Consider the following 25,463-nt stretch of genomic DNA (forward strand, 5'->3'; position numbering starts at 1 on the left):
TCTTTATAATAGTGTGCCCTGGGTTTCTCCCCCTCTCGTGCTACTCTGGTTGCGCCGGCCCTGTTTCTCTAGCTTGGGCCCGTCATTGCCTGCGGTGTTTGGCTTGTAGTTGCTGGGGCAACGACGTCAGTATTGTTGACGTCGGTGGCCGGGTGGCGCTTGCCTTGCCCCGCTGGCGTGACGGAGCCCGACGCCTCCCCTGGACTGGTCACGTGATCGTCGCATCGGTCATGTGTTTGTTCTCATGTCCGTGATGACGTCGCTGGGCTGCGTCTGTGTGGGTGACGTTGCTGGGATTCCGGGCATGCGCGTTTCGATTGTGAGGACGTGGATCTCTGGTGCTTCGTTCCATGCACCGCCATGTGAGCTTTTTAACTTTATTGATTATAATCACTTTCAACACGTATAAACAGGTGATATCACATTATAATTATGTTTTTATTTTCACAAATTAATGCACAGTTATGCTTGAATTATGACTATTATCTCTGTACATGATTATTATACTATGTGGGTCACTATTGATGTAACTTTCTTAACACTAAGATGTTTGATGTATTTTACACTGTTTTTTATCCATATAATTTTTCTAATTGAATCATTGTCACTTGATTTGCTGCTATGTATTGTGGGTATATATACCCTTGTATGACACCATGTTGTATGCTTGAGAAAGACCGCATTGAGCGGTTGAAACGTTGCAGAGGGGAATAAAAGATCCACCATTTTTTCACTTTATGCTTGGAGTGCTGCCTCATCCTTTTGATGCTATACTTACCTAAAGCCGTTTGAGCCTGCGGCTGTGAGGATTACTTGCACCCACATCATCGGTCTTGTGCTGCTGTAACCTTTTTAAAAGTTTGGACACACCTTCTCATTCAAAGAGTTTTCTTTATTTTCATGACTATGAAAATTGTAGATTCACACTGAAGGCATCAAAACTATGAATTAACACATGTGGAATTATATACATAACAAACAAGTGGGAAACAACAGAAAATATGTCATATTCTAGGTTATTCAAAGTAGCCACCTTTTGCTTTGATTACTGCTTTGCACACTCTTGGCATTCTCTTGATGAGCTTCAAGAGGTAGTCCCCTGAAATGGTCTTCCAACAGTCTTGAAGGAGTTCCCAGAGACGCTTAGCACTTGTTGGCCCTTTTGCCTTCACTCTGTGGTCCAGCTCACCCCAAACCATCTCGATTGGGTTCAGGTCCGGTGACTGTGGAGACCAGGTGTCACAACCGCTATCCCAGCAGCAGTCGTGTCGCACCACACGGAGGGGAAGGGGGACCCTTATCTACGGATGGGAAATAGAATGGCCACCCCTGACTAACCCTAAGCTGGCACCTGTCTGCCCTGATACCCTAGACGGGGTGTGAACCCGTGCGGCGAGCAGGATGCCTAAACCCTCAGTCGCCCTAACAAGACTGGACTGGGGAAAGGCCGATGGGAGCGCTAGTCACCATCACTCACGTCTAGGAAAACAACAGGGGAAGACAGCAACAAACAAACAGCAGAGATAGACTTATCCAGTCAAAGGGCAGAGAAGGCGATCCCAAACATGACAGTCCACGCCGGACAAGAGCTCCACAGCAACACCATCAAACGATCTCCTTCCAAGGTCAGAGTAGCACTGGAAGTAAGGACTATATCTGGCAATGACTGCAAGTGAAACTGAAACTAATATAGTAGCTGGGAGTGGCAGACAGGACTCACCTGAGAAGGATGCCTACAAATTCCCAGTCAGGACAAAAAGGTTCAAGAGGCAAAACCGAGATGACATACCCTGAACCACGGAGCAAACTCACAAGCTATCGCGAGTAGCAAGTCGCTGCGACCTTCTCCTCCCAGACCTGTCTGGATCAGTCACAGTCGTGACACCAGGTCATCTGGCGCAGCACCCCATCACTCTCCTTCATGGTCAAATAGCCCTTACTTTCAAAGTTTTCCCAATTTTTCGGCTGACTGACTGACCTTCATTTCTTAAAGTAATGATGGCCACTCGTTTTTCTTTACTTAGCTGCTTTTTTCTTGCCATAATACAAATTCTAACAGTCTATTCAGTAGGACTATCAGCTGTGTATCCACCTGACTTCTCAACACAACTGATGGTCCCAACCCCATTTATAAGGCAAGAAATCCCACTTATTAAACCTGACAGGGCACACCTGTGAAGTGAAAACCATTTCAGGGGACTACCTCTTGAAGCTCATCAAGAGAATGCCAAGAGTGTGCAAAGCAGTAATCAAAGCAAAAGGTGGCTACTTTGAAGAACCTAGAATATGACATATTTTCAGTTGTTTCACACTTGTTTGTTATGTATATAATTCCACATGTGTTAATTCATAGTTTTGATGCCTTCATAATCATGAAAATAAAGAAAACTCTTTGAATGAGAAGGTGTGTCCAAACTTTTGGTCTGTACTGTATATATACCACAATATATAATAAATTAGTAGATAAAAAGCTATTTTACTTGAAATGTAAAATTTTATAAGGTTCCACTAGGGGACTTGAGGTTACAATTGTCCAATCAGTCGTATAATACACTGCAGTAGTTAATTGCATTGTATTGCACCTGTCAGTTTTATACTTCTTCTATAAGACCCTGTCTCTGTTTGGGCCCGATAGGCATCCCTACATAGCAGACTTCAGGATCTTTGTAAGGCCACAGGCTGCCATAGCAGCCATTGAGATGTTGCAATTGCGTTGTGGGGTACAGAGGGAGCCCCCCTCCCTCTGTAAACCACTTACATGCCACAGTTGCTGATTGCTGCATCTAAGGGGTTAAACGCCTCCAATCTCAGCAATTGCAGCAGGGTGTCAGCTGTATGTTGCTCAGCCTCTGACATCTCTATTTCTGATATATACAGCATAGTGGGGGACTGTGCTGTTTGCCATTCCGTACAGGTGTTAACTGAATTTTCACCATACACAAAAACGCAAAACATCTTAAATGGTTGTGCCATTACTACAAGTTATTCCCCAGCCGCTAGATAGGGGGCAACTAACTGTGGGGGGTTGACTGCTGGGACCTCCACCTGCTGCTGGCAGGGACCCCTGAATAGTGGTCTTGTTCTCCTGTCCTAATGGAGCAGCAGATCAAACATGTGTCTGGTGCTCATTGATTCTTTGTGGGGCTGCTGGAGAAAGCCAAGTACAGTTGTTAGTATTATTTGTTTGAAAGCATCATTAATTCCAGGGCGCTGTACATCAAGTGGGGTTAGACTTGCATAATATAAAACACAAATACAATGAACATGCAACTATTAACAGGCTAGTACAGAGGGGCAATCTACATGCCTATAGAGAATGAATGGAGCAGCCGGGAGCTGGCTCGACCTGCTGATCCATTAAGAAGAGGCAACAGGAACCCCATACTTGGGATTACTGGAGGTCTCAGTGCTTGGACCCTCACCAATCAGTTGGATAGTGGAACTTTTAGTAACTGATATCCCTTTTAGGGAGATTGTTTAGGGCACAGCAACTGATGTGCTTAAAGAAAACTTTTTGCACCAGGTATGCAGAAGAATGATTTCAAAAGGGCCTGCTTAAGGCTTGTTTCACATTTGTGTTTGCCAAACCGGCAGGCTGTTCCGGCCTGGAGCAGCCTCCCAAATCTGGCATTGATGGACGCTACTGGAATGCTGTCCGGCCCCATTAACTGTAATCCAGCAATCTAGCAAATATGCAGAGATTCGCCGGATAAATGCGGTTTTTGACCAGCCAATTCACGGCATTCTGTGCCGGAACAGCCTGCCAGTAGTGTGAAACAAGTTTTTATTAATGCTTTGTTTCGGATCCCTCTAATATGGTATACCATACTCAAATAAAATTATATCAAAGTACTTTCAAGGCCATGATTATACACTATGCTACAAACCTATCAAAAGTATTATGAAGGCATTGGACTCACCCCTAGCGACAGATACATAGCCCCCGGGGTACATGTGCCATAGGCCACTTGCACACATATGTTTTTTTTTTCGTTCCGTATATGGACCGTATACGAAACCATTAATTTTAATGGATCCGCAAAAAAAAAAATGGAAGGAACTCCGTATACCTTCCGTTTCCGTTACGTTCAAAGATAGAACATGTCCTATTATTGTCCGCACAACGGACAAGGATAGTAATGTTCTATCAGGGGCCAGCTGTTCCGTTCCATAAAAACAGAATGCACACGGACGTCATCCGTATTTTTTTGCAGATCCGTTTTTTTGTGGACCGCAAAATACTGAAAAAGCCATACGGCCTGTTCAAGAGGCCATAGGTTGAGAACCTGGGTTCTAGAAGATAACACACATAGCCTCATTAACCCCTTAAGGACTCAGCCCTATTTCACCTTAAGGACTTGGCCATTTTTTGGAATTCTGACCAGTGTCACTTTAAGTGGTGATAACTTTAAAACGCTTTGACTTATCCAGGCCGTTCTGAGATTTTTTTTCGTCACATATTGTACTTCATGACACTGCTAAAATTGGGTCAAAAAAGTTAATTTTTTTGCATAAAAAATACCATATTTACCAAAAATGTTGAAAAATTTGCAAATTTCAAAGTTTCAGGTCTGAAGTCACTTTGCGAGGCTTACATAATAGAAACAGCCCAAAAATGACCCCATTCTATAAACTACACCCCTCAAGGTATTCAAAACTGATTTTACAAACTTTGTTAACCCTTTAGGTGTTGCACAAGAGTTATTGGCAAATGGGGATGAAATTTGAGAATTGCAATTTTTTGCCTAATTTTCCATTTTAACCACTAACAAAGCAAGGATTAACAGCCAAAGACTATCTTTATTGCCCTGACACTGCCGTTTACAGAAACACCCCATATGTGTCGTAAACTACTGTACGGGCACACAGTAGGGCGTAGAGGGAAAGGTGCGCCGTATGGTTTTTGGAAGCCAGATTTTGCTGGACTGGTTTTTTGACACCATGTCCCATTTGAAGCCCCCCTGATGCACCCCTAGAGTAGAAACTCCATAAAAGTGACCCCATCTAAGAAACTACACCCCTCAAGGTATTCAAAACTGATTTTACAAACTTTGTTAACCCTTAGGTGTTGCACAAGATTTAATGGAAAATAGAGATACAATTTCAAAATGTCACTTTTTTTGGCAGATTTTCCATTTTAATATTTTTTTTTTTTCAGTTACCAAGCAAGGGTTAACAGCCAAACAAAACTCATTATTTATGGCCCTGATTCTGTAGTTTACAAAAACACCCCATATGTGGTCGTAAACCACTGTATGGGCACACGGCAGGGCACAGAAGGAAAGGAATGCCATACGGTTTTTGGAAGGCAGATTTTGCTGGACTGTTTTTTTTGACACCATGTCCCATTTGAAGCCCCCCTGATGCACCCCTAGAGTAGAAACTCCAAAAAAGTGACCCCATTTTAGAAACTACGGGATAGGTTGGCAGTTTTGTTGGTACTAGTTTAGGGTACATATGATTTTTGGTTGCTCTATATTACACTTTTTTGTGCGGCAAGGTAACAAGAAATAGATTTTTGGGCACCTTTTTTTTTTTGTTATTTACAACATTCATCTGACAGGTTAGATCATGTGGTAATTTTATAGAGCAGGTTGTCACGGACGTGGCGATACCTAATATGCAGGCCTGTGGAGTCAGTAGATAAATGTTCCGACTCCTCAGTTTTATGTACTTCTGACTCCGACTCCTCTGTATTAATATGCGAATGTATTTTATACATTCCTTGAGGGAAAGAAACGCAACCTACCACAGGACTACTGGCTGGGAAGCCAACAGTCTACTGTATTGCACAGTTTAAGCAAAAGACAAACACAATGAAAACAAACTTTTTATTAAAAAAAAATTATTAATCAATCAAGTGGCTGGATAGTAGCAGCAGGCATAAACATCAGGAACAGGATCTTTACAGGAATTTATCTGCTGCTGAAGATAGGGCAGTGGGAGGATCCAGGAAGGGGCATTTATTCTAAAACATGATTTTCCTAGGAGAATCCCATAGTCATGTTTAAAGTTTAAGCTAACAATCGGAGTTTACAAGTTTTTATAGCCTTAGCTGAATGACAGCAGTTTTTACAATGGTTTACAGCTTCAGTCTTGAACTATTGGCCCTCCATTCCCTTCACTTATACAAGTGTCTCTAGTCCTGCAAAAAACATATTTATTTAATCCCTTATCAGTGAGAGGCTAGGTTACACATGGACGCTGCGTTCCCTGTAAAAGCAGAACACAACACTATGGAAAGTATAAGTATTGCAGCTCCTAATTGTGCGTTGCGTGCCATATAGTGAAGCACATGAAAAGCATGCTTCTTCACGGTCACTTAACGTGTTCGTTTTGCGGTTACGTGAGGCACTGCATGCATTGGTCTTTATTCTTACAGTAGAGAAGTCATTAATTATAACTTTTTGTGAATTGGGACATTTAAACTTGCTTTTTTTTTTTTTATTCCAATCTAAATTTAGTAGGAGTCGGAGTCGGTGCATTGTTTGCCGACTCCAGGTACCCAAAATTTCCCTCGACTCCGACTCCACAGCCCTGCTAATATGTATACAATTTTTTTTATTTATGTAAGTTTTACACAATGATTTCATTTTTAAAAACAAAAAAAATGTTTTAGTGTCTCCATAGTCTAAGAGCCATAGTTTTTTCAGTTTTTGGGCGATTATCTTAAGTAGGGTCTAATTTTTTGCGGCATGAGATGACGGTTTGATTGGCACTATTTTGGGGTGCATATGAATTTTTGATCGCTTGCTATTACACTTTTTGTGACGTAAGATGAAAAAAATGGCTTTTTTTACACCGTTTTTATTTTTATTTTTTTACGGTGGTCATCTGAGGGGTTAGGTCATGTGATATTTTTATAGAGCCGGTCTATACGGACGCGTCGATACCTAATATGTATACTTTTTTTTAAACAAAAAAAAATCATGTTTTAGCGTTTCCATAGTCTAAGAGCCATAGTTTTTTCAGTTTTTGGGCGATTATCTTGGGTAGGGTATGATTTTTGCGGGGTGAGATGACGGTTTGATTGGTACTATTTTGGCGTACATGCGACTTTTTTGATCACTTTTATTACCTTTTCTGGGAAGTAAGGTGGGCAAAATTTAAATTTTCTCATAGTTTTTATTTTTTTTATTTCTATGACGTTCACCGTGCGGGGAAAGTAACATGACCGTTTTATAGATCAGGTCGTTACGGACGCGGCGATACCTAATATGTGTAGTGTATTTAATTTATTTTTTTTTATTCAGTGATAAATGTGTTTTTTTTTTTTATCTAACTTTTTAAATTATTATTTTTTTTGACCCAGACCCACTTGGTTCTTGAAGATCCAGTGGGTCTGATGTCTGTATAATACAGTACAGTACACTATATAGGGTACTGTACTGTATTTTACTTACACTTTGTCTGAACAGATCTATGCCTTTAGCATAGATCTATTCAGCACCATGGACAGCAGGATGCCTGAGAAGACGTCCTGTTGCCATGGGAACCTTCCCAGTCTGCTCAGTTGTAGCCACAACTGCACAGACGGGGAAGGTTAAGGACGGGGCTGTCTGGGGGCTCTCTTCCATCGGGGGGCTGCAAAGGCACAGCAGCCCCCTGATGGGAGAGGGAGGGTGGTCCCTGAGCTGTTAACCTTTTCCATACAGCGGTCCGTACGGACCGCTGTATGGAAAGGGTTAAACGGCTGACATCGCATCACAGATGTCAGCCGTTTATAACAGAGTGTCAGCAATGTGCTGACACCCTGGTATAACCACTGTCCACCAACGATTATTCAAGGGGAGGCGGGCGGGGGATCGCGATCCCGCCTGCCGCACCTCCCGCACCGCCTGCGACCACCCCCCCCCCCTGCACCACCCGCCCACATAATATCATTCAGGGGTGCAGGGGGGGGTTAATAAAATTTTATTTCGGGCATTTTAAAGTTTGATCCCCGCGGTCTAGAATCGTCTAAAAGTGCAGCAAACCGCAGGTCTGAATTGACCTGCGGTTTGCTGCGATCGCCAATACGGGGGGGGGGGTCACATGTCGATCCTACTCTTCATACAGCGGTAAAAATGCATTCTTTGCTGTGAAGTCGGAGTCGAAGCTAGTTGTGGGTGGAGTCAGTAGAAAAATACTGACTCCAGCTTAAAAAAAATATATATATTAATATTGTATAATTAATTTAATAACTTTCATAGGAATTTAGAATCGTTTAGAAATTTTAAAATTAAAATATTTTATGTTCTGTCAATCTAAAGGTACATTTACATTTCCTTCCCGATAGTTGCCTGCTCTTCAGTGGAAGTGAAGAGCTGCATTTACATGCAGCAATCACCACCACTGTATGGGGATGAGCAATGACTACTGCCAACCCTCAACCCCATACATAGTGATAAAAAGGGTGTTCTTGTGGTGATAGATTATCAGTTCTCACCTCTCCTGTGTTCTCTCCTGTCCTTATACTACAGGTGAAACTCGAAAAATTTGAATATCGTGCAAAGTTCATTTATTTGAAAGGTGAAACTAATGTATGAGATAGACTCATTACATGCAAAGCGAGATATTTCAAGCCTTTATTTGTTATAATTTGGATGATTATGTCTTACAGCTTATGAAAACCGCAAAGTCACAATTTTGAGGTCCCCTTTGCTCAAGGGGTATGGATTAATTAGCTGACTGGAGTGTGACACTTTGAGCCTAGAATATTGAACCTTTTCACAATATTCTAATTTTAAGTTGCATTACTGAAATAAATGAACTTTTGCACGATACTCTAATTTCACATGTATAAACAGTGTTAACAGGGTGTTCTAGTGGTGATAATCGGTTCTCACCTCTCTTGTCCTTATACTATAAACAGTGGTATTCAGTTCTCACCTTTCCTGTGTTCTCTCCTGTCCTTTATACCAGGTATCTTCATGCGGCTCCAAGGCTCCTAGTTACAATACCTGAACCTGCACATGCTCAGTATTGAAGACCAGATGTGGAAGTTCACTAATGGTCATGTCTGTCTAGCAATTCTGTTATGACTGCAAAGCAGGAAGACAGCATTAAAGGGGTTGTCCAGGAATAAGTAATTTTTCACAGGAGCCTGCAGCCTGCATTTGCTAGGGAAAGAATCATACTTACCTACTACCTGCATCTCTGGTTTTTTGGGCAGGCTCTCTGTATGTCTGTCTCCCAGTAAACGTTGTTAACGTACTCCCTAGTATGGGCATGATCATCTGCTCTGCTGCAGGGTTTTCCGATATTTTTAAATATTTTTTACTGATGACCTATTCTCTAGATAGGTCATCAGTATCTAATATTGAATTACGTGTTGAATTCTGTGAGAACAGAATCCATTACATAATTCACTTAAAGAGGACCTTTCACTAGAATAAAACATCTAAACTAACTATACAGACATGGAGAGCGGCGCCCAGGGATCCCCCTGCACTTACTGTTATACCTGGGAGCCGCTCCGTTCTCCCGGTATAGGCTCCGGTATCTTCACATGTTAGGCTCCACCCAGGGGAACCTCCAGGCGTTTCATTCTCCCATGCTGTAGCGCTGGCCAATCACAGCGCTCAGCTCATAGCCTGAGAGAAAAAAAAGCCTCTCAGGCTATGAGCTGAGCGCTGTGATTGGCCAGCGCTACAGCATGGGAGAATGAAACGCCTGGGGGTTCCCCTGGGTGGAGCCTAACTATGAAGATACCGGAGGCTATACCGGGCGAACGGAGCGGCGCCCAGGTATAATAGTAAGTGCAGGGAGATCCCTGGGCGCCGCTCTCCATGTCTGTATAGTTAGTTTAGATGTTTTATTCTAGTGAAAGGTCCTCTTTAAACCCCGAACTCGAACCTGTCAAAAGGCAGGTTCGCTCAACTCTACTGATGACCTATCCTATAAGTATAAAAATCCTAGAAAAACCCCTTTAGGTGTATAACAGTGTTTTCCAGTTATTAAATGCATAGGGCATTACATATTTACTTACAGGAATTTAGAAATTTCAGAAATTGTATTCCAATAAGGCCCTATTCACACGTCCGCAATTTCGTTCCGCATTTTGCGGAACGGAATTGCGGACCCATTCATTTCTATGGGGCCGCACGATGTGCGGCCGGGCTCCGGAAATGCGAACCCGCACTTCCGGGTCCGCATTTCCTTTTCCCAAAAAAATAGAACATGTCCTATTCTTGTCTGCAATTGCGGACAAGTATAGGCATATTCTATTAGTTCCGGCGACGTGTGGTCCACAAAATGCGGAACGCACATTGCCGTATCCGTGTTTTGTGGATCCGCAAAACATGCTACGGACGTATGAATGAAGCCTAAAAATGGTTTAAGTTCTATCTGATTACAGGATGGTGAGAAATAGCCCAATGTCGCCATTTTACTACCGTAATTTTTTAGTAAATTATAGGCCTATGAAGGAATTGGAGCCGGAGTTGGACTCTGATAGAATGCAGGAGTTTTGGCCAGCTTTAGTTCAGCTTTGGGGTAAACATTGTAACCCAGTTCACTGGATCATTGCATTGTCCTGTAACCAAGCATCTCAGCCCTGTACTTCACCTGTGAGTTTTTGACAATTGCTCTCTCATTTTCTGAGACTTAAAGGGGTTGTCTGAGTAAACCCTACAATCCTTGGGATCCTCCCAGAATAAAAAAAAAAAACTGTTAAGGTAGTACTTACCTGATGGATCCCATGCTGCCTCTCCAGTTCTTCCGGCTGGGCTCTATTTACCAGGCTGCAGCATTGTCGTGCCAGCAACACATGACTCTGCAGCTAATCACTGGGCTCGTCGGGTGGTCTGCAGGGTAAACAGAGCCGGCTGGGAGAACCAGAGTGGTGGCACACGATCTATTAGGTAAGTCCTTACCGATTCTATTCCAAGTGGATCCCAGAGGGTTGTGGAAAATAACAGGACCATCTGCTAGCCCCCTCACCAGAGTTGGAGTCATGTGTCACAGAATGTGTAGAGACACAATCTAAAAATAGTCAAAATCATTTTTCTAGCCCCATGAAATTGGAGTTTATTCACTTTAAAATACGAATATGGTGTTACCAAAACTATAGTTTTCATTGGTACCTGATTACTGTTGCTCAAATAAAATTTTTGTGGGGTAGTGAATAAACAATAGCAAATACCTGATATGTTTATTTTTTTAATTATATAGATCTTTTTATATGTAAAATTGGGAAAAGGGGGGGTAATTTAAACTTGACATATTGAAATTGTTTTGTTTTAAAAAAAAAAAACTTTTTTTCTGCTTTTATAATAACTTTTAACCCCTTGGGGGGCTTGAATCTGGGATCGTTTGATCCTTTGTCCCATTCACCATAGAGATCTATTAGGGTGAATTGCATTTAGACACGCTCCCTGCTGAGCTGTGCTTTGTGCACAGCTTAGCAGGAAGCTTACCATGGCAGCCCTGGGAATCTTCAGATGCATCCAGGCAGCCATGATAACCGATCGGAGCCCCGCAATTTCACTGCTGGGAGCTCAATAGGAAGGTAGAGTGAGCTGAAACCCTCTGGCTTACCTCACAGGTGCTGCGATCAGTGTTGATCGCAGCATCAGAGGGACTTCTGCATGATCGACGCTCCCTGTCATTGTGGCCAGGTGCCTGCTGTATGACACATATGGAACAGGCTCACCACAGCAGCCCTCTCTGTACATTATCTGAGCACTGTGACATACCGGTACATCACGGTGGTTAAAGGGATTGTGTCACAAAACATATTCTACATTTTTTAAATCAGCACCTGAATCTAAATACTTTTGTAATTGCACGTAACTAAAAATAATATAACCAGTGAGCTATTCAATTAAATGTATCTGTATATCGCCACCTGCTGTTTGTTCTTTTCCTTATTTTCTGTCCGTCTCACAGAGTTGGTCGAAAGCGCTCAGTTTAAATCTTCAACTGCAACCAGCCATATGTTCTATTAGAAGCTGTGGCAGTTACAGGGAGAGTTTCAGCAGAAAGGACACACCCCTGAGCTGCCAGGCTAAAGAAAACCTAGCAGAGCAATGAATGGGGAGATCTCTGGACCCATGTGAGATACAGGGCTGGTTTTAGCCTTGTTAGAAAGGTATTGTCATCTACGACACGATGTCTGATTTTTTTGTTTTTTTTTATCTCGATCACCCCTTTAAAGACCTGCGTTACACTTACTTTTTACAAACACCCAAGATATTTCAGTCAAATTCTAAATCCCCCCCCAACTTCCCAGATGAGGTCAGTCCGTCTAATGAAAATGAGCGAATCCTCATTAACTTGTGCGCCGCACATTGATCTCTTGGTTTTACACAATCCGTTTACAGCTTAACTACCTGCCCATTCAGACCTGAAAAGCCAGATTATGATTAATTTCTTGGCCGTAATAAAGAAATCCGTTTGAGTCAGTGGCAGCATATTCTGCTGCTGAAATAGAAATTCAGTGAACAGTGGCCTCTATTCCGTATCATTTATAATTCCGCAGCGGCGCCGGGTGCACATTTACTAAAGTGTGACCTTGGGCGAGACCTGCAGTCAGAAACGAAAGGAAAATGAAGCACTGGCCCAGGCTTTCCTCCCGGCTGGAAGTTAAAGACACTGTGCATGGCTTTTATACAGTTTTGCACATTTCAGTTAGCTCCGTGCACAGCAGATACCCTTAATAAAATGACAACAGTAATTTGGTTTTGTCATTTGAACTGGCACTGGCTACATGCCTCAAAAATACAGTATTAGGGTTGCTGAATGTGTGTCGGGTCTAATTCTTTTTTCCATTTTCCAGAGAGCGGCTTTTCCATTAACTTTGGGAAAACACACTGGCAGATTCGTTTAGAAGCGACGCAGCTCCACCCCGGCTCTAAGTGACTTAGCCTGTGCAATCAGAAATTAAGATCAAGGGACATTTTTCTCATTAGGCTGTCTTTTTTGTTATTTGCATTGCCGCCGACGGCATTGTGACTCGCTAAACCCTGTCGGCAGCATAACTCATCTCAAGGAGTCTTAAGACACTTACTGTAGCATATGTTAACTATTACAAGATGCCTTGATGGAAGGATATTAAAATTACTGATAATTGACATAAAATATGACAAAGTGTTTTAGGCTTTCTGAGCAAAGCAACACACATTACGGCGGAGCAGCCCCATAATGTATCTGATTAATGAAGGATTGCGGAGGCATACGCTGCTGATGTTATGAAAAATGAATTCTTTGTTGTCTCGCCGACAACCCGGGAACGGCAGCCGGAAAAAGACGATTAGCGAGAATCATTATCAATAGCAATATTTTCCAACCCTATTATGGCAATCAGGTTGGAATTTATTCAATAGATTTAGTTCATTTGGCGGTAATTGATAAATAATCAAAATTTATCAATGTGCTTGCACACATTTCACTAACAATCAAGCGAAAATGGTCCATTTACCACCTGACTTGGTCCAAATTAGGATTAAATTGATGATCAATTAATCTTAGAAGGGGCAGTGTTGTATTTTGCAAAGGAGCAGCAGCGAGGCAAGAAAAAAAAATAAGCCAAATAAATGGAGTTAAGACGGAAGATTAGGAGAATGAGCTGAGCGGCTATGGTTCACAGCTAATAAGCACGCAGCTGGATTACAAATGGCTGATTTTATAGGGTTGGTTCGAAAAATAAAGAGCGTTTACTCTGGCTTGGGTATTTCATGCAGTGGATATTAATCTTCTTGGGATGAAATGAAGAGAGCGCGAGGCTTTACCGTATTTAGCATAGGAACCTAATGCCTGCATGTACCCATACGAAATGATCTGGTCACAGGTACGCCCCGTTATAATATCTGCACTTGATGGCTTTAAGGGAGTCGCCGAAAACACTTCTTAAGCGGCTTTTAATTTTCTAATGTTAGCAGATGCCGACAGATAAAATGTAATAGTGCTTTATGTACCATACACCCATAAAATGTTAATTCAAAGGAATAATAGACTGATAAAGCCAGATTGCATCCTAGTGGAACAATGTAATATATATTTTGTATGACATGATATTTTGCTGTGTGTGACTAAGGCCTTCTTTAAAGGGGTTATCCAGATACAGGATAGATCATCATTATCACATCGGCAGGGGACCAGGTCCCGGCGCCCCCGCCGATCCGCTGTTTCCGGAGCCACTGCACGGACTGGAGCACTGGTAAGTGCAGCCGTCTCCCGACATCTCTCCAAGAACAGCGCCGTATATTGTTTAGTGGCTGTGCTGGGTATTGCAGCTCAGCCCCGTTTACTTCCATGGGGCCATGTGACCGATGTACGGTGACTTTATATGGCCTCAGAGTGCTGGCCTCTTCTAGCAGCTGAACAGCAAGTGGTACTGGGTGTCAGACCCCCACCGATCTGATATTGATGACCAGAGGATACATCATCAGTACAATTTACCAGATAACCCCTTTAAATCTGATGTTGATATCACATACCTGTATAGGTTTTTTGCAGACAAATGCAGAAAATAATTTGCAAATAATGCAGTGGGCAGATTTGATGAAACCCAATAGAGAATTATGAAATGTTCTGCAAACAGCGCATTCTTCTTCTTTATTTATTTTTTTTTTTTACTCACTCCATTTTTTAGGTGTTTTCCAATAGTCAAAATGTATGACCGGAAAAACACCAGAAAAAAATGCTTTGGTTTCAAACATTTTTTAAAAGCCCAAAAAAAAATCTTAAGTTAGCCATCAGGTGTATTTGAAGAGGGTTTGTAAGGTTTTCAAAACCAGGCAACCGCTGTATAATACACCAGTGAAGATCAGGGGCATCATGTGAGCCATTTTTACAAACATCCCTCAATTAATGCATAATTATTTATTACATCGTAAAATTATTGGTCCAAACACATGGAAAAAAGCTTTTGGTAGCAAAACTTCATATTTTAACTTATGGACTTTTACAGTATGTAAATCTGGCTGTTATCCTACAGTGAAGGCACTTAATTTCTAATGACTAACAATCTATTCGAAAACCTATTCTTTTCACAATTTTTTTCTTTTTTTTTTCTTTCATGACTATGGGAGCAGCCATATTGCCTAAACTGCGGATCTGATCTGTGAATGGTAGTTCCAGAGGTTTGCTTTACAGAAAGCACCTGGACATAGGTAACCGAAGACCGGCATGGTGTTAGCTGTACAACACAGTTTTTTTTTTGTTTTTGTTTTTGTTTTTTCGCACTGGATAAGGTGCCCCTTTAGTTTAGTGTGGCAGATTCTGTAGGACCAATCACTAGTCAGCAGTGTGGTCATGTGACTGTGTGGTACCTACTTGGCTCGCTTAGAACCCCTTCATAACAGGTGCTAAAAAAGTATTTCCTTGTGCTATTTTCAACTTTGGTCTAGTGGAAAAAAATAGGGTAGAGTGGGGTAAAGTCAAGATGGTTCCTTTGAGTGGAAAAGGGGCTTTTTGTTAGGGAGTGAAATGGGCGTGCTCTGTGCAAAGAGAGGGAGGAGAGAGTGAATTGACAATGGTGGATCTCCCGTGTTATCTCCTTACGGCTCTATAGTACAGGTGAAACTCCAAAAATTAGAATATCGTGCAAAATCCATTTATTTCAGTAATGCAAATTAAAAGCAATTTCATTAATGCAGCTTAAAATTAGAATTTTGTGAAAATGTTCAATATTCTAGGCTCAAAGGGTACCTCAAAATTGTGACTTTGGGGTTTTCATGAACTATAAGCCATAATCATCCAAATTATAACAAATAAAGGCTTGAAATATCTTGCTTTTTATGTAATGAGTCTCTCTCATATGTTAGTTTCACCTTTTAAGTTGCATTACTGAAATGAACTTTGCACGATATTCTAATTTTTCGAGTTTCACCTGTAGAGGTGTTACCCGTCCTTGTAATTCCTGATAATAGAGGTGGCTACTGACCTTGCCCCCAGTACATACAACACAAGAAGTGAAGTGCAGCCTGTTGTGACCAATGTAAAACTGCAATATTTCACAATTTTTAGTTTCCATACATACAGTGGCATTGAGAATTTTAAAAGAAAAGAATTTAAAACTTGCTTTAACCTGTTGGTCACTTTTCAGTGACACATCCCCTGTACATTTTAAGCACTGAACAAGGCAAGTCTTAAAGCAGATCTGTTAGATTAAAGTGCTGTCCTATGTACGAACAGCATGTACCGGACAGACTGGTGCGTTAATGAGGGGCGTGCTCCTTTTCCCGATCCTTAGGACATTGATTGACAGATTCCTGTATAGGCAGGTATACACAGCAGCCTGTCAGTCATTGCAGGGAGAAGTAGCACTCTCATCATGGATACCCCCGACTCATGTGCTGGGTGGGGGACACAATGAAGTTGTCAGAATGCAGTTAAGGTTGCGTTCACACTTCCGTTATTAGGTCAGTTATTTCCACCAGTAGTGAAGCCTACTCAGAGATCAGGTACAATGGAAAGATCTGCACCTGTTCTGTGTTTTTGACCCACATCTAGTTTTGGCTCACAATAACTGATGGAAATAACTGACCAAATAACTGAAGTGTGAACTCAGCCTAAGGGCTCATTCAGAAGGCTGTATTTTTAGGTCCACATCCATTCAAAAATTTTGTGGAACGGGCACTGACCCATTTATTTCAGTGGGGACGCAAAACATAGAAACCATAGAATGTGTCGGCAGATAAGAACCATTTGGCCCATCTAGTCTGCCCAATATACTGAATACTATGAATAGCCCCTGGCCCTATCTTATATGAAGGATGGCCTTATGCCTATCCCATGCATGCTTAAACTCCTTCACTGTATTTGCAGCTACCACTTCTGCAGGAAGGCTATTCCGTGCATCCACTACTCTCTCAGTAAAGTAATACTTCCTGATATTACTTTTAAACCTTTGCCCCTCTAATTTAAAACTATGTCCTCTTGTAGCAGTTTTTCTTCTTTTAAATATTCTCTCCTCTTTTACTTTGTTGATTCCCTTTATGTATTTAACAGTTTCTATCATATCCCCTCTGTCTCGTCTTTCTTCCAAGCTATACATGTTAAGGTCCTTTAATCTTTCCTGGTAAGTTTTATCCTGCAATCCATGTACTAGTTTAGTAGCTCTTCTTTGAACTCTCTCCAAAGTATCAATATCCTTCTGGAGATATGGTCTCCAGTACTGAGCACAATACTCCAAATGAGGTCTCACTTGTGCTCTGTAGAGCGGCATGAGCACCTCCCTCTTTCTACTGGTAATGCCTCTCCCTATACACCCAAGCATTCTGCTAGCATTTCCTGCTGCTCAATGACACTGTCTGCCTACCTTTTAAGTCTTCTGAAATAATGACCCCTAAATCCCTTACCTCAGATACTGAGGTTAGGACTGGATCACTGATTTTATATTCTGCTCTTGGGTTTTTACGCCCCAGGTGCATTATCTTGCACTTATCAACATTAAATTTTAGTTGCCAGATTTTTGACCATTCCTCTAGTTTTCCTAAATCCTTTTCCATTTGGTGTATCCCTCCAGAAACATCAACCCTGTTACAAATCTTTGTGTCATCAGCAAAAAGACACACCTTACCATCAAGGCCTTCTGCAATTTCGCTGATAAAGATACAGATCCCTGAGGTACCCCCACTGGTAACAAGACCATGGTCTGAATATGCTCCATTGACTACAACCCTCTGTTGTCTGTCCCTCAGCCACTGCCTAATCCATTCAACAATATGGGAGTCCAAGCACAAAGACTGCAATTTATTGATAAGTCTTCTATGTGGGACAGTATCAAAAGCCTTACTAAAGTCTAGATAAGCGATGTCTACTGCACCTCCGACATCTATTATTTTAGTCACCCAATCAAAAAAATCAATAAGCTTAGTTTGACATGATCTCCCTGAAGTAAACCCATGCTGTTTTTCATCTTTCAATCCATGGGATTTTAGATGTTCCACAATCCTCTCCTTAAGTATGGTTTCCATTAATTTCCCCACTATTGATGTCAGGCTTACTGGCCTATAGTTGCCAGATTCCTCCCTACTACCTTTCTTGTGAATGGGCACAACATTTGCCAATTTCCAATCTTCCGCATCCGTGATACCTTTCCGCGGGCAAGAATAGGCATTTCTATATAGGGCTGGCCCTGTGCGTTACGCAAAATGCGGAACGCACGTGGCTGGTATCCAGACCACCAAAAACAAATATGGTCGTGTGAATGAGCCCTAAGTTGTATGACAAAAAAAAAGCCCAACCCAGGCCATGTAAAAAGTGCACAAATAAACATAGGGGGAGATTTAACAAAATTGGTGCAAAGGAAAAAGGGCTTTGTTGCCCATAGCAACCAATCAAATTTTACCTTTCATTTTCCAAAGCCAGGTGAAATCTGGTTGCTATGGGCAACAAAGCCAGTGTTCCTTTACACCAATTTTGATAAATCTCCCCAATAGTGTGGCAGCATCCTAAAGACTGTTACCTTAAATGAGCGCCCTATTCATTTATTTCTTACTGTCATGGAAGAGATCTGTCTTCTAAGTGTACATATGGGTCGTATTTTGATCCTTGTAAAATTTCTCTGACAGTTAAGATAAAGTAATGGATGTTAGCCTCCATTTGCTGGAAAGAGGAGAATTTAGGAGTCGGGGCTGGCGGGAATCTTCCTGGCAGCTACAGTGAATCGGCATTGCCTGGTATGTGACAGATGCTAAAGATGAGGCTGAGACTGTAACAAGCAATATCTCTGTAGTAATAAAGAAGACTGAGCTGTTATTATCATGCTACTCTTCTGTCCTGCACTTCGGCTTTCCCAGGAAAAACGACTATATTTTTCTTCTGTCACATAATAGTATATTGGAAGCCGGCAGATCCAAACAAGTGGCATTAACGAGTATGGATCTTGGCTTATCATTGCTGGTGACACAATGGCGGATGGACAAGCTGTATATACGTAACTGCGCTTTATGAGTCGGTGTAGTCAGGGCTGACTTTTTGCGCACTTTCCAAATGCCTTTTCCTAGATGCCTGCTTTATATCTAATCAGATCTTTAATATTACTTAAAGGGGTTTTCCAAGATTTTTTTAACTGATGAAATCGATAGGTCATCAGTATCTGATTGTTGGGGGTCCGACAGTCTGGACCCCCACTAATCATGGCAACTCGCAGTAGCACCATGGTCTTCTCTCAGCTTTTCCTAGGCCAGTGACAACACGTTCATTGGTCACATGGTCTAGGCGCAGCTCATCCCCATTGAAGTGAACGGGGCTGAGCGCAATACCAAGCACAGCCACTATACTATGTATGACACTCTACTTGGTGAGCTGAGAGAAGGCCGCGGTGCTCACAGTAGTGCTGGTGCCTTCTCAAACAGCTGATCAGCAGGGGTCCCAGGTGCCAGAACCCCACCGATTTAGATACTGATGACCTATTCAAAAGATAGTTCATTAGTTAAAAAAAAAAGATTGGAAAACCCCTTTAATAATAGAGAAATGCAACCTGCATCAGTAATGTAGGTTGCAACTCTCCACCTAAAACCACCCAAATCGGTAAATGCAGTAAATCTGTCATAGTAATAGGAGACCAGGAAGAGTAGCCCTCTGCCTGGGATCTAATACTAGAGGTCCCCGATCCTGATCACTTCTCCTCTCCCTCCATTAGCCAGAGGAGATAGGCACTCTTGGTCTCAAGGACCCAGGCATCCAGTGTATAACTAGCCCTAGTCCATGATTTGTCATAGACACTTGTAGAAATTCTGTAGAGAGCTACGGGCTATACAATAGGACTTTGTGGCTGTCAAGTTGCTCTTCAGTGGCAGTTTCTCGGAGGGATTGACCTGATATTTCTGCTGGTTGATGTTACAACTGTGATGCCAAATTGCAGAGCATTGTGCAGTACTGGGCAAGGTTAATAGGGGACGTAAATGGTCAGTCTTGCATGTAGATGTTCCAGGTTCAAATCCCAGGAGAGGCTTCTAGATTTTATTTTTCTCCCTTATTTAACCCATAATAAAAGGCTATATCCTTACTATATTGAGAATGGACTATAATCGCATATTGTGCCTGTGAATAAACCAGTAAAATGTATTAGCTTTCTAAGCATAGAAAATCTCTATTCTCAACATGGTATGGCGTACATGCAAGGATATATCAGATAATGGTCCAGATAACGGCCTGTCCATTACAAGTGTCCCATGTGCACAGGTTCTTCACCATGTATTTTCTTCTCTTACATATGTTGATTCTTTTCTCTACTGATATAGAGTTTGCGGATAGGAAAATGTCAGTCCATCATCTTACATTTTCTTCATTTGTCTCCAATGTCTCTGTCTGATTTGAGGAAGCATAAACCTCTTTTGCCAGTGATCTAACTCTAATCAGAGAAACTTGACTGATTTAACAGGGCGTAAAATAATTCTCTCTCAAATGGTCCTCCAGTTGTGTCAGGTCATTTTACTTGCCAGTAACCATTTCCTTGTTATCTTCTAAATGTAAATCCCGGTATTTGTATTTATTTTACTTTGTATTTGCTTCATTGTGGCGTTGAAACACTGTAATAAGAGCAATGAAAGCTTGTCGGCTCTTGTTTACTGGCTCCTGACAATTTGTGCACATCTCATGTTGACCTTGTGAGAAGGAAGAAGAGCGTGGCTGCTCACGTTGGCAGCTTTCATTTGGGATGTAGGGCTGGATAGTTGTTAGATTTCATTAGTTGGGGAAGAACCTCAATGAGCATCTTTTTGACTGACTGAATGAACACTTCCTACACTTCCATTGAATATTTATAGAGACTTAACATTTATTAAAGGGGTTGTGTCACTTCAGGGCTTCTGCGGGGGTTCTCTCCGTGCCTCCACGCTGCAAAAAATAGAACATGTTCTATTTTTCTGCTGTGCGGACGGATCACGGACCCATTTAAGTTAATTGGGTCTGGATCCGTCTGCTGAATCCGCACGGATGTTGCCCTTGCATAGGGGATCGCAAATTGTGATTTCCCCAATGCACTGAAAGGCTGGGCAACAGCCGTGTACATGAGCCCTAAGAAGGACGTTCCACATTATTAAACAGGCCACAGGTTTCAAGCAATATGGGATAGAAAAGGGATCTCTCTGCTGCCGAAAAGCGTTAGTGCAATGCCTTGGATAAGGTATGAAAATATTAGATATTTCACAAAAACATAAGCCTGATCATCATACTGTGAAGAGATTTGTGGCTGATTTAGAACACAGACGGGTTCCTGCAGATAAAGGCATAATGAGGAAGGTTTCTGCCAGACAAATTCATTGGATTAAGAAAGCAGCTGCTAAAATGACATGACAAAGCATTTGTGAAAAAAATACTGTTATCATTGGGAAGTTTGTTCAATAAAATATGATTCAAACTCCAACGGTTGATGACTTGAAAACTATACTGACTGTCATTTGCATCGACCATTGAGAAAATGATAATTTGCATAATAGTTTGGAATACACTATATTTTTCCGATTAATTGTTCATGGACCGAAATACAAAGACGTGCATGAAGCCTTAGATGTACACTTTAGTGCCAGGGGTGGGTGATAGATATGCATCAATTTGCAAACACTTCTGAACCCTTTCCCAACCACCTAACATAAATTTGAAGTCTGCGGGCGGGCATTTAACCCTTAGTGACCAGCCTGTTTTGGGCCTTACTGACCAAGCGTTTTTCTTCCTTTTTTCATCCTCTCGTTCCAAGAGCTATAACTTATTTTTCTGTTTATATAGCTTTATGAGGGCTTAAAGCTATATAGACCCCAGGCAGCATTCACACACATTGGCACCCCGCGACCGCATTTGCGGGGTGCCGATGGGAGACTTTACATTGCCCGCGGCATGTATAGTGTTAAACAGCCCGGTTCGGCACTTCTGCCGGTCCGGGCTGTTAGAGCAGGGCCGCGGCTCTAATTTGAAAAAGCGGCGGCTCAGCCGAAGGCTCCTTGGTGACCGCCGTAAAAACAAGTATGGTTGGTCAATAAGGGGTTAAAGATGGCGACCACTGCTTTAAACAGCAGGCATCCGAAGCTGATGTATGCAATCGACGATCACGTCGATCGCACACATGTAATCCCTCAGATGCCGTGGCCAAATGTGACCATGGCATCTGTGAAGTAAAAAATTGGGAATGCGCGATCCCGGCCATGCACCTGTTCTGCCTGGGAGTCGGATGGTGTGTGTGGCACCCACGGTCCTCCTGAATTATCCGAGGCTGTGCACATAGGTTTTTTTGCAGCCCCAGCTTGTGGCAGGGCTCCATAGGAACAGTGAAATTCTCCTAGACTCCATTGGTAATGCACTGAAGTTTATGAGAGAAGCAATCTAATGATTGCTTGTTCACATTCCCTAGGGCAGTGATGGGCAAACTGCGGCTCTCCAACTGTTGTAAAACTACAACTCCCAGTATGCCCAGTCTGCCTACAGCAGGGCATGATGGGATTTGTAGTTTTACAACAGCTGGAGAGCCGCAGTTTGCCCATCACTGCCCTAGGGGAAGAATTAAAAAGTGTAAAAAAAGAAAAGGGTTTTAAAAATAATTTAATTTCAAATTTTAATTTAATATTTCTTTTTTAAATTATAAAATGTCAAATCATCCCCATTCCCTAATTTAAAAAAATAAACATAATTGGCATCGATGCGTGTGAAAATCCCCGTATTATTAAAAAGTCAATGGCTGATTCACCCTTTTTTTAGGGTCTCTTCACCTCCCACAGAAAATTTAATAAAGTGATCAAAAAGTCATACACACCCCAAAATGTTCATGGTATCAATGAAAAGTACAGATTGCCCTGCAAAAAAATTAGCCCTCACAGCATCGTAAACCTAAACAATTTAAAGTTTTGAGGGTCGGAATATGGCAATGCAAAGAAAAAATTTGTCTTTTTCCAAAGTATTTATTTTTTATTTTTTCAGTATTAAAACGCAAGAAAAATGTTACTGCATAGGGAACTGTAAAAACAAAACACTTTAGTAAGTTATGGAGTTATGGCATGTCACTAGAAGGACATAACCTACTGATCAGTCTGGAGCCGCAGTATCAAAAAAATCATAGGCTTCCCATTCTTATACAAGTTTCTGAGATCACTAGTAATCATGTTATGTATCTCCTTTCTTCTAAACAGGTTGTGTAAGGAAAAATTAATGTATGAAAAAGAAGCCATACAACAAGAGGAGAAGGTAGAGCGCATGAAAAGAGAAGGAGGGGATGAGTACGTCATTAAAAAACAGGCAAGTCTCAAGTCTTATTTATATATTTAACCCATTTGATTTCCTGTTAATCAGAATATTCAGACAATTGAAACTTTTTTATTCCCTGCCCTCCCGGAGCCATATATTTTTTAATTTTTCCATTCACTTAGACGGTTGAGGGCTTGTTTATTTGCTGGACAAGTTGTTTGCGGGGAGAAACACAATTACGCCATAGGAAATGGGTTTAGTTTTTGCAGCATTCCCTATTTGGTAAAACTGACATTATCTTCATTATACAGGTCAGTACCATTACAATACCACATTTATAGTTTTGTTTTTGTTTTTTTGGAGCGAGGGGGGGGGGGGTGTTTGCATTTTCTGACCTCCACTAGAATTATTTGCAATATGGTTCAAGAAAATCCAGCTCCACTTCGGTAAAGGAAAATTTATTTTGCTTGCGGTAAAATCACATCCAGACAGTTACAAAGTCGTTGTCTACGCGTTTCGGGCTACTGAAGACAATTTGCGCCCTTACTCATGACACAATACAACATTAAAAAGTGGCAGTGTTTATAGAGGGACTGCACCTGTTTTCACTGATTGTGGTCACATGACTGCAGACAACCTCCAAAGCATGCCACACCTATGAACAAGACTTCTCATGAGAAAAGAAGAGACAAAAAGAGGAAAAAGAAACACACAATGAACAAAAAAGCCTATACAAAAAGTGCACAATATATGTACTGGCTGTGGGAAACAAAATTAAAGGAGAGAGTTTTTTTTAAGTTTTTTAGCTTTTTTGAGGGACGGCTGTAAAGTGCAGGAACAATAACATGATTTATTGTTGCAAGATTAGGTCTAGACGTCTGTTCAGATCATCAGGTTGCTGCGTGTTCAATGCGAAAATCCAAAAGGATTCTCTATTTAATAATTTTCTTTTGTAATCCCCTCCTCTTTTTGGCAAAAAAAAACCTTTCTATACCCTGTACCACTAGATCCGATGTGTCACCACCATGGCAGACCACAAAAGGCAGACTAGCTGCAGATATATTGCGGCTGCCGTAGTGGGGCACATCGGAAATGTGCTTGCGTATTCTGTTTTTTATGGCATTGGTGGTGCAACCTACATATTGCAGTTTGCATTTTCTGCATGTGATTAAATAAACTGCAAAGGTTGTGTTGCAATTGAGGTATGTTTTCATTTGAAAAATCCTGCCAGTTGAAGCTGAAACAAAGGTATTAGAAATCGACATGTGGGTGCAACATATGCACCTATAATGTCCGCATCTATAGCTTCCTTTGGTCGTGAGCCAGACAGGCTGCGATTTTTTTTTTTTTCCTGTCCTGATACAGGCTAGGACTGACATAGTTAGCTATAGTGGGTGCTCTTCTGGCTGCACATTTAACCCCATCTGCAACTATGTCCGTCCATTCTCTATCATATGCCAGGACAGGAAAATGCCTTTTTACAATATGGCAGATCTGTGTGAACTCCGTGCTGTATTGTGTAATAAACAGATTTCTTTTGTTTCCATTACTTTTGAAGTTTTTGTTTTTAGTTTTGTTTCTGTTGGCAACCACAGCACTGAGTTCACTACCCCTAGAGTATGGATCGACCGATTATCGGTTTTACCGATATTCAGTATTTTGAACGTTATCGGTATCGGCATCTATTTTGCCGATATACCGATAACGTATTGGGAACACAGAACGCGCTGCTCTCAGCGCTCTGTGTTCCCTCCGCAGCACAGGGGAGAAGGAAGCAGTGTCTCCCTCCCCCTGTGCTGCCGCCAATTAGCGGAGAGAGGACAAAAGAAGGGGAGGGGCTGTGGCCACCGCTCCACCAATGAAGATAAGTCTTTCATTAATTAATATACAGGAGGCGGGAGCTGGCTGCAGAATCACATAGCCGGCTCCCGACCTCTATGAGCAGTAGCTGCGATCTGCGGTAGTTAACCCCTTAGGTGCCGCGGATCGCAGCTACCGCTCATAGAGGTCAGGAGCTGGCTATGTGATTCTGCAGCCAGCTCCCACCTCCTGTATATGAATTAATGAAAGACTTATCTTCATTGGTGGCGCAGTGCGCCTCCCACCCCCATCCCAGTATTAAAAACGTTGGTGGTGCAGTGCGCCCCCCCCCCCCACCCAAGCCCCCCCCCCAGTATTAATCATTGGTGGCAGTGGCCACAGGATCCCCTCTCTCCTGCTCCTCCAGCAGTGTAAGCCTGGGGCTCCGATCGGTTACCATGGCAGCCAGGACGCTACTGAAGCCCTGGCTGCCATGTTCAGCTCCATGCTGCTGTGTGCACAAAGCACAGAGCAGCAGGGACAGTGTTAGCTCCTATTCA

General features: G+C 42.0%; 1 protein-coding gene across 1 annotated transcript in view; it reads left to right on the forward strand.

The window, feature by feature from the left end:
- Window positions 1-25,463, forward strand: part of TBCA (tubulin folding cofactor A) — a 67,332-nt gene that overhangs the window by 27,608 nt on the left and 14,261 nt on the right. Inside the window, exon 2 of the mRNA XM_040420178.1 lies at window positions 23,049-23,154. Coding sequence (XP_040276112.1) covers window positions 23,049-23,154 — 106 coding nt within the window. The remainder of the gene's footprint in view (window positions 1-23,048; window positions 23,155-25,463) is intronic.

The sequence above is a fragment of the Bufo bufo genome, chromosome 2 (assembly GCF_905171765.1).
Source record: "Bufo bufo chromosome 2, aBufBuf1.1, whole genome shotgun sequence".
Classification (NCBI taxonomy): domain Eukaryota; kingdom Metazoa; phylum Chordata; class Amphibia; order Anura; family Bufonidae; genus Bufo; species Bufo bufo.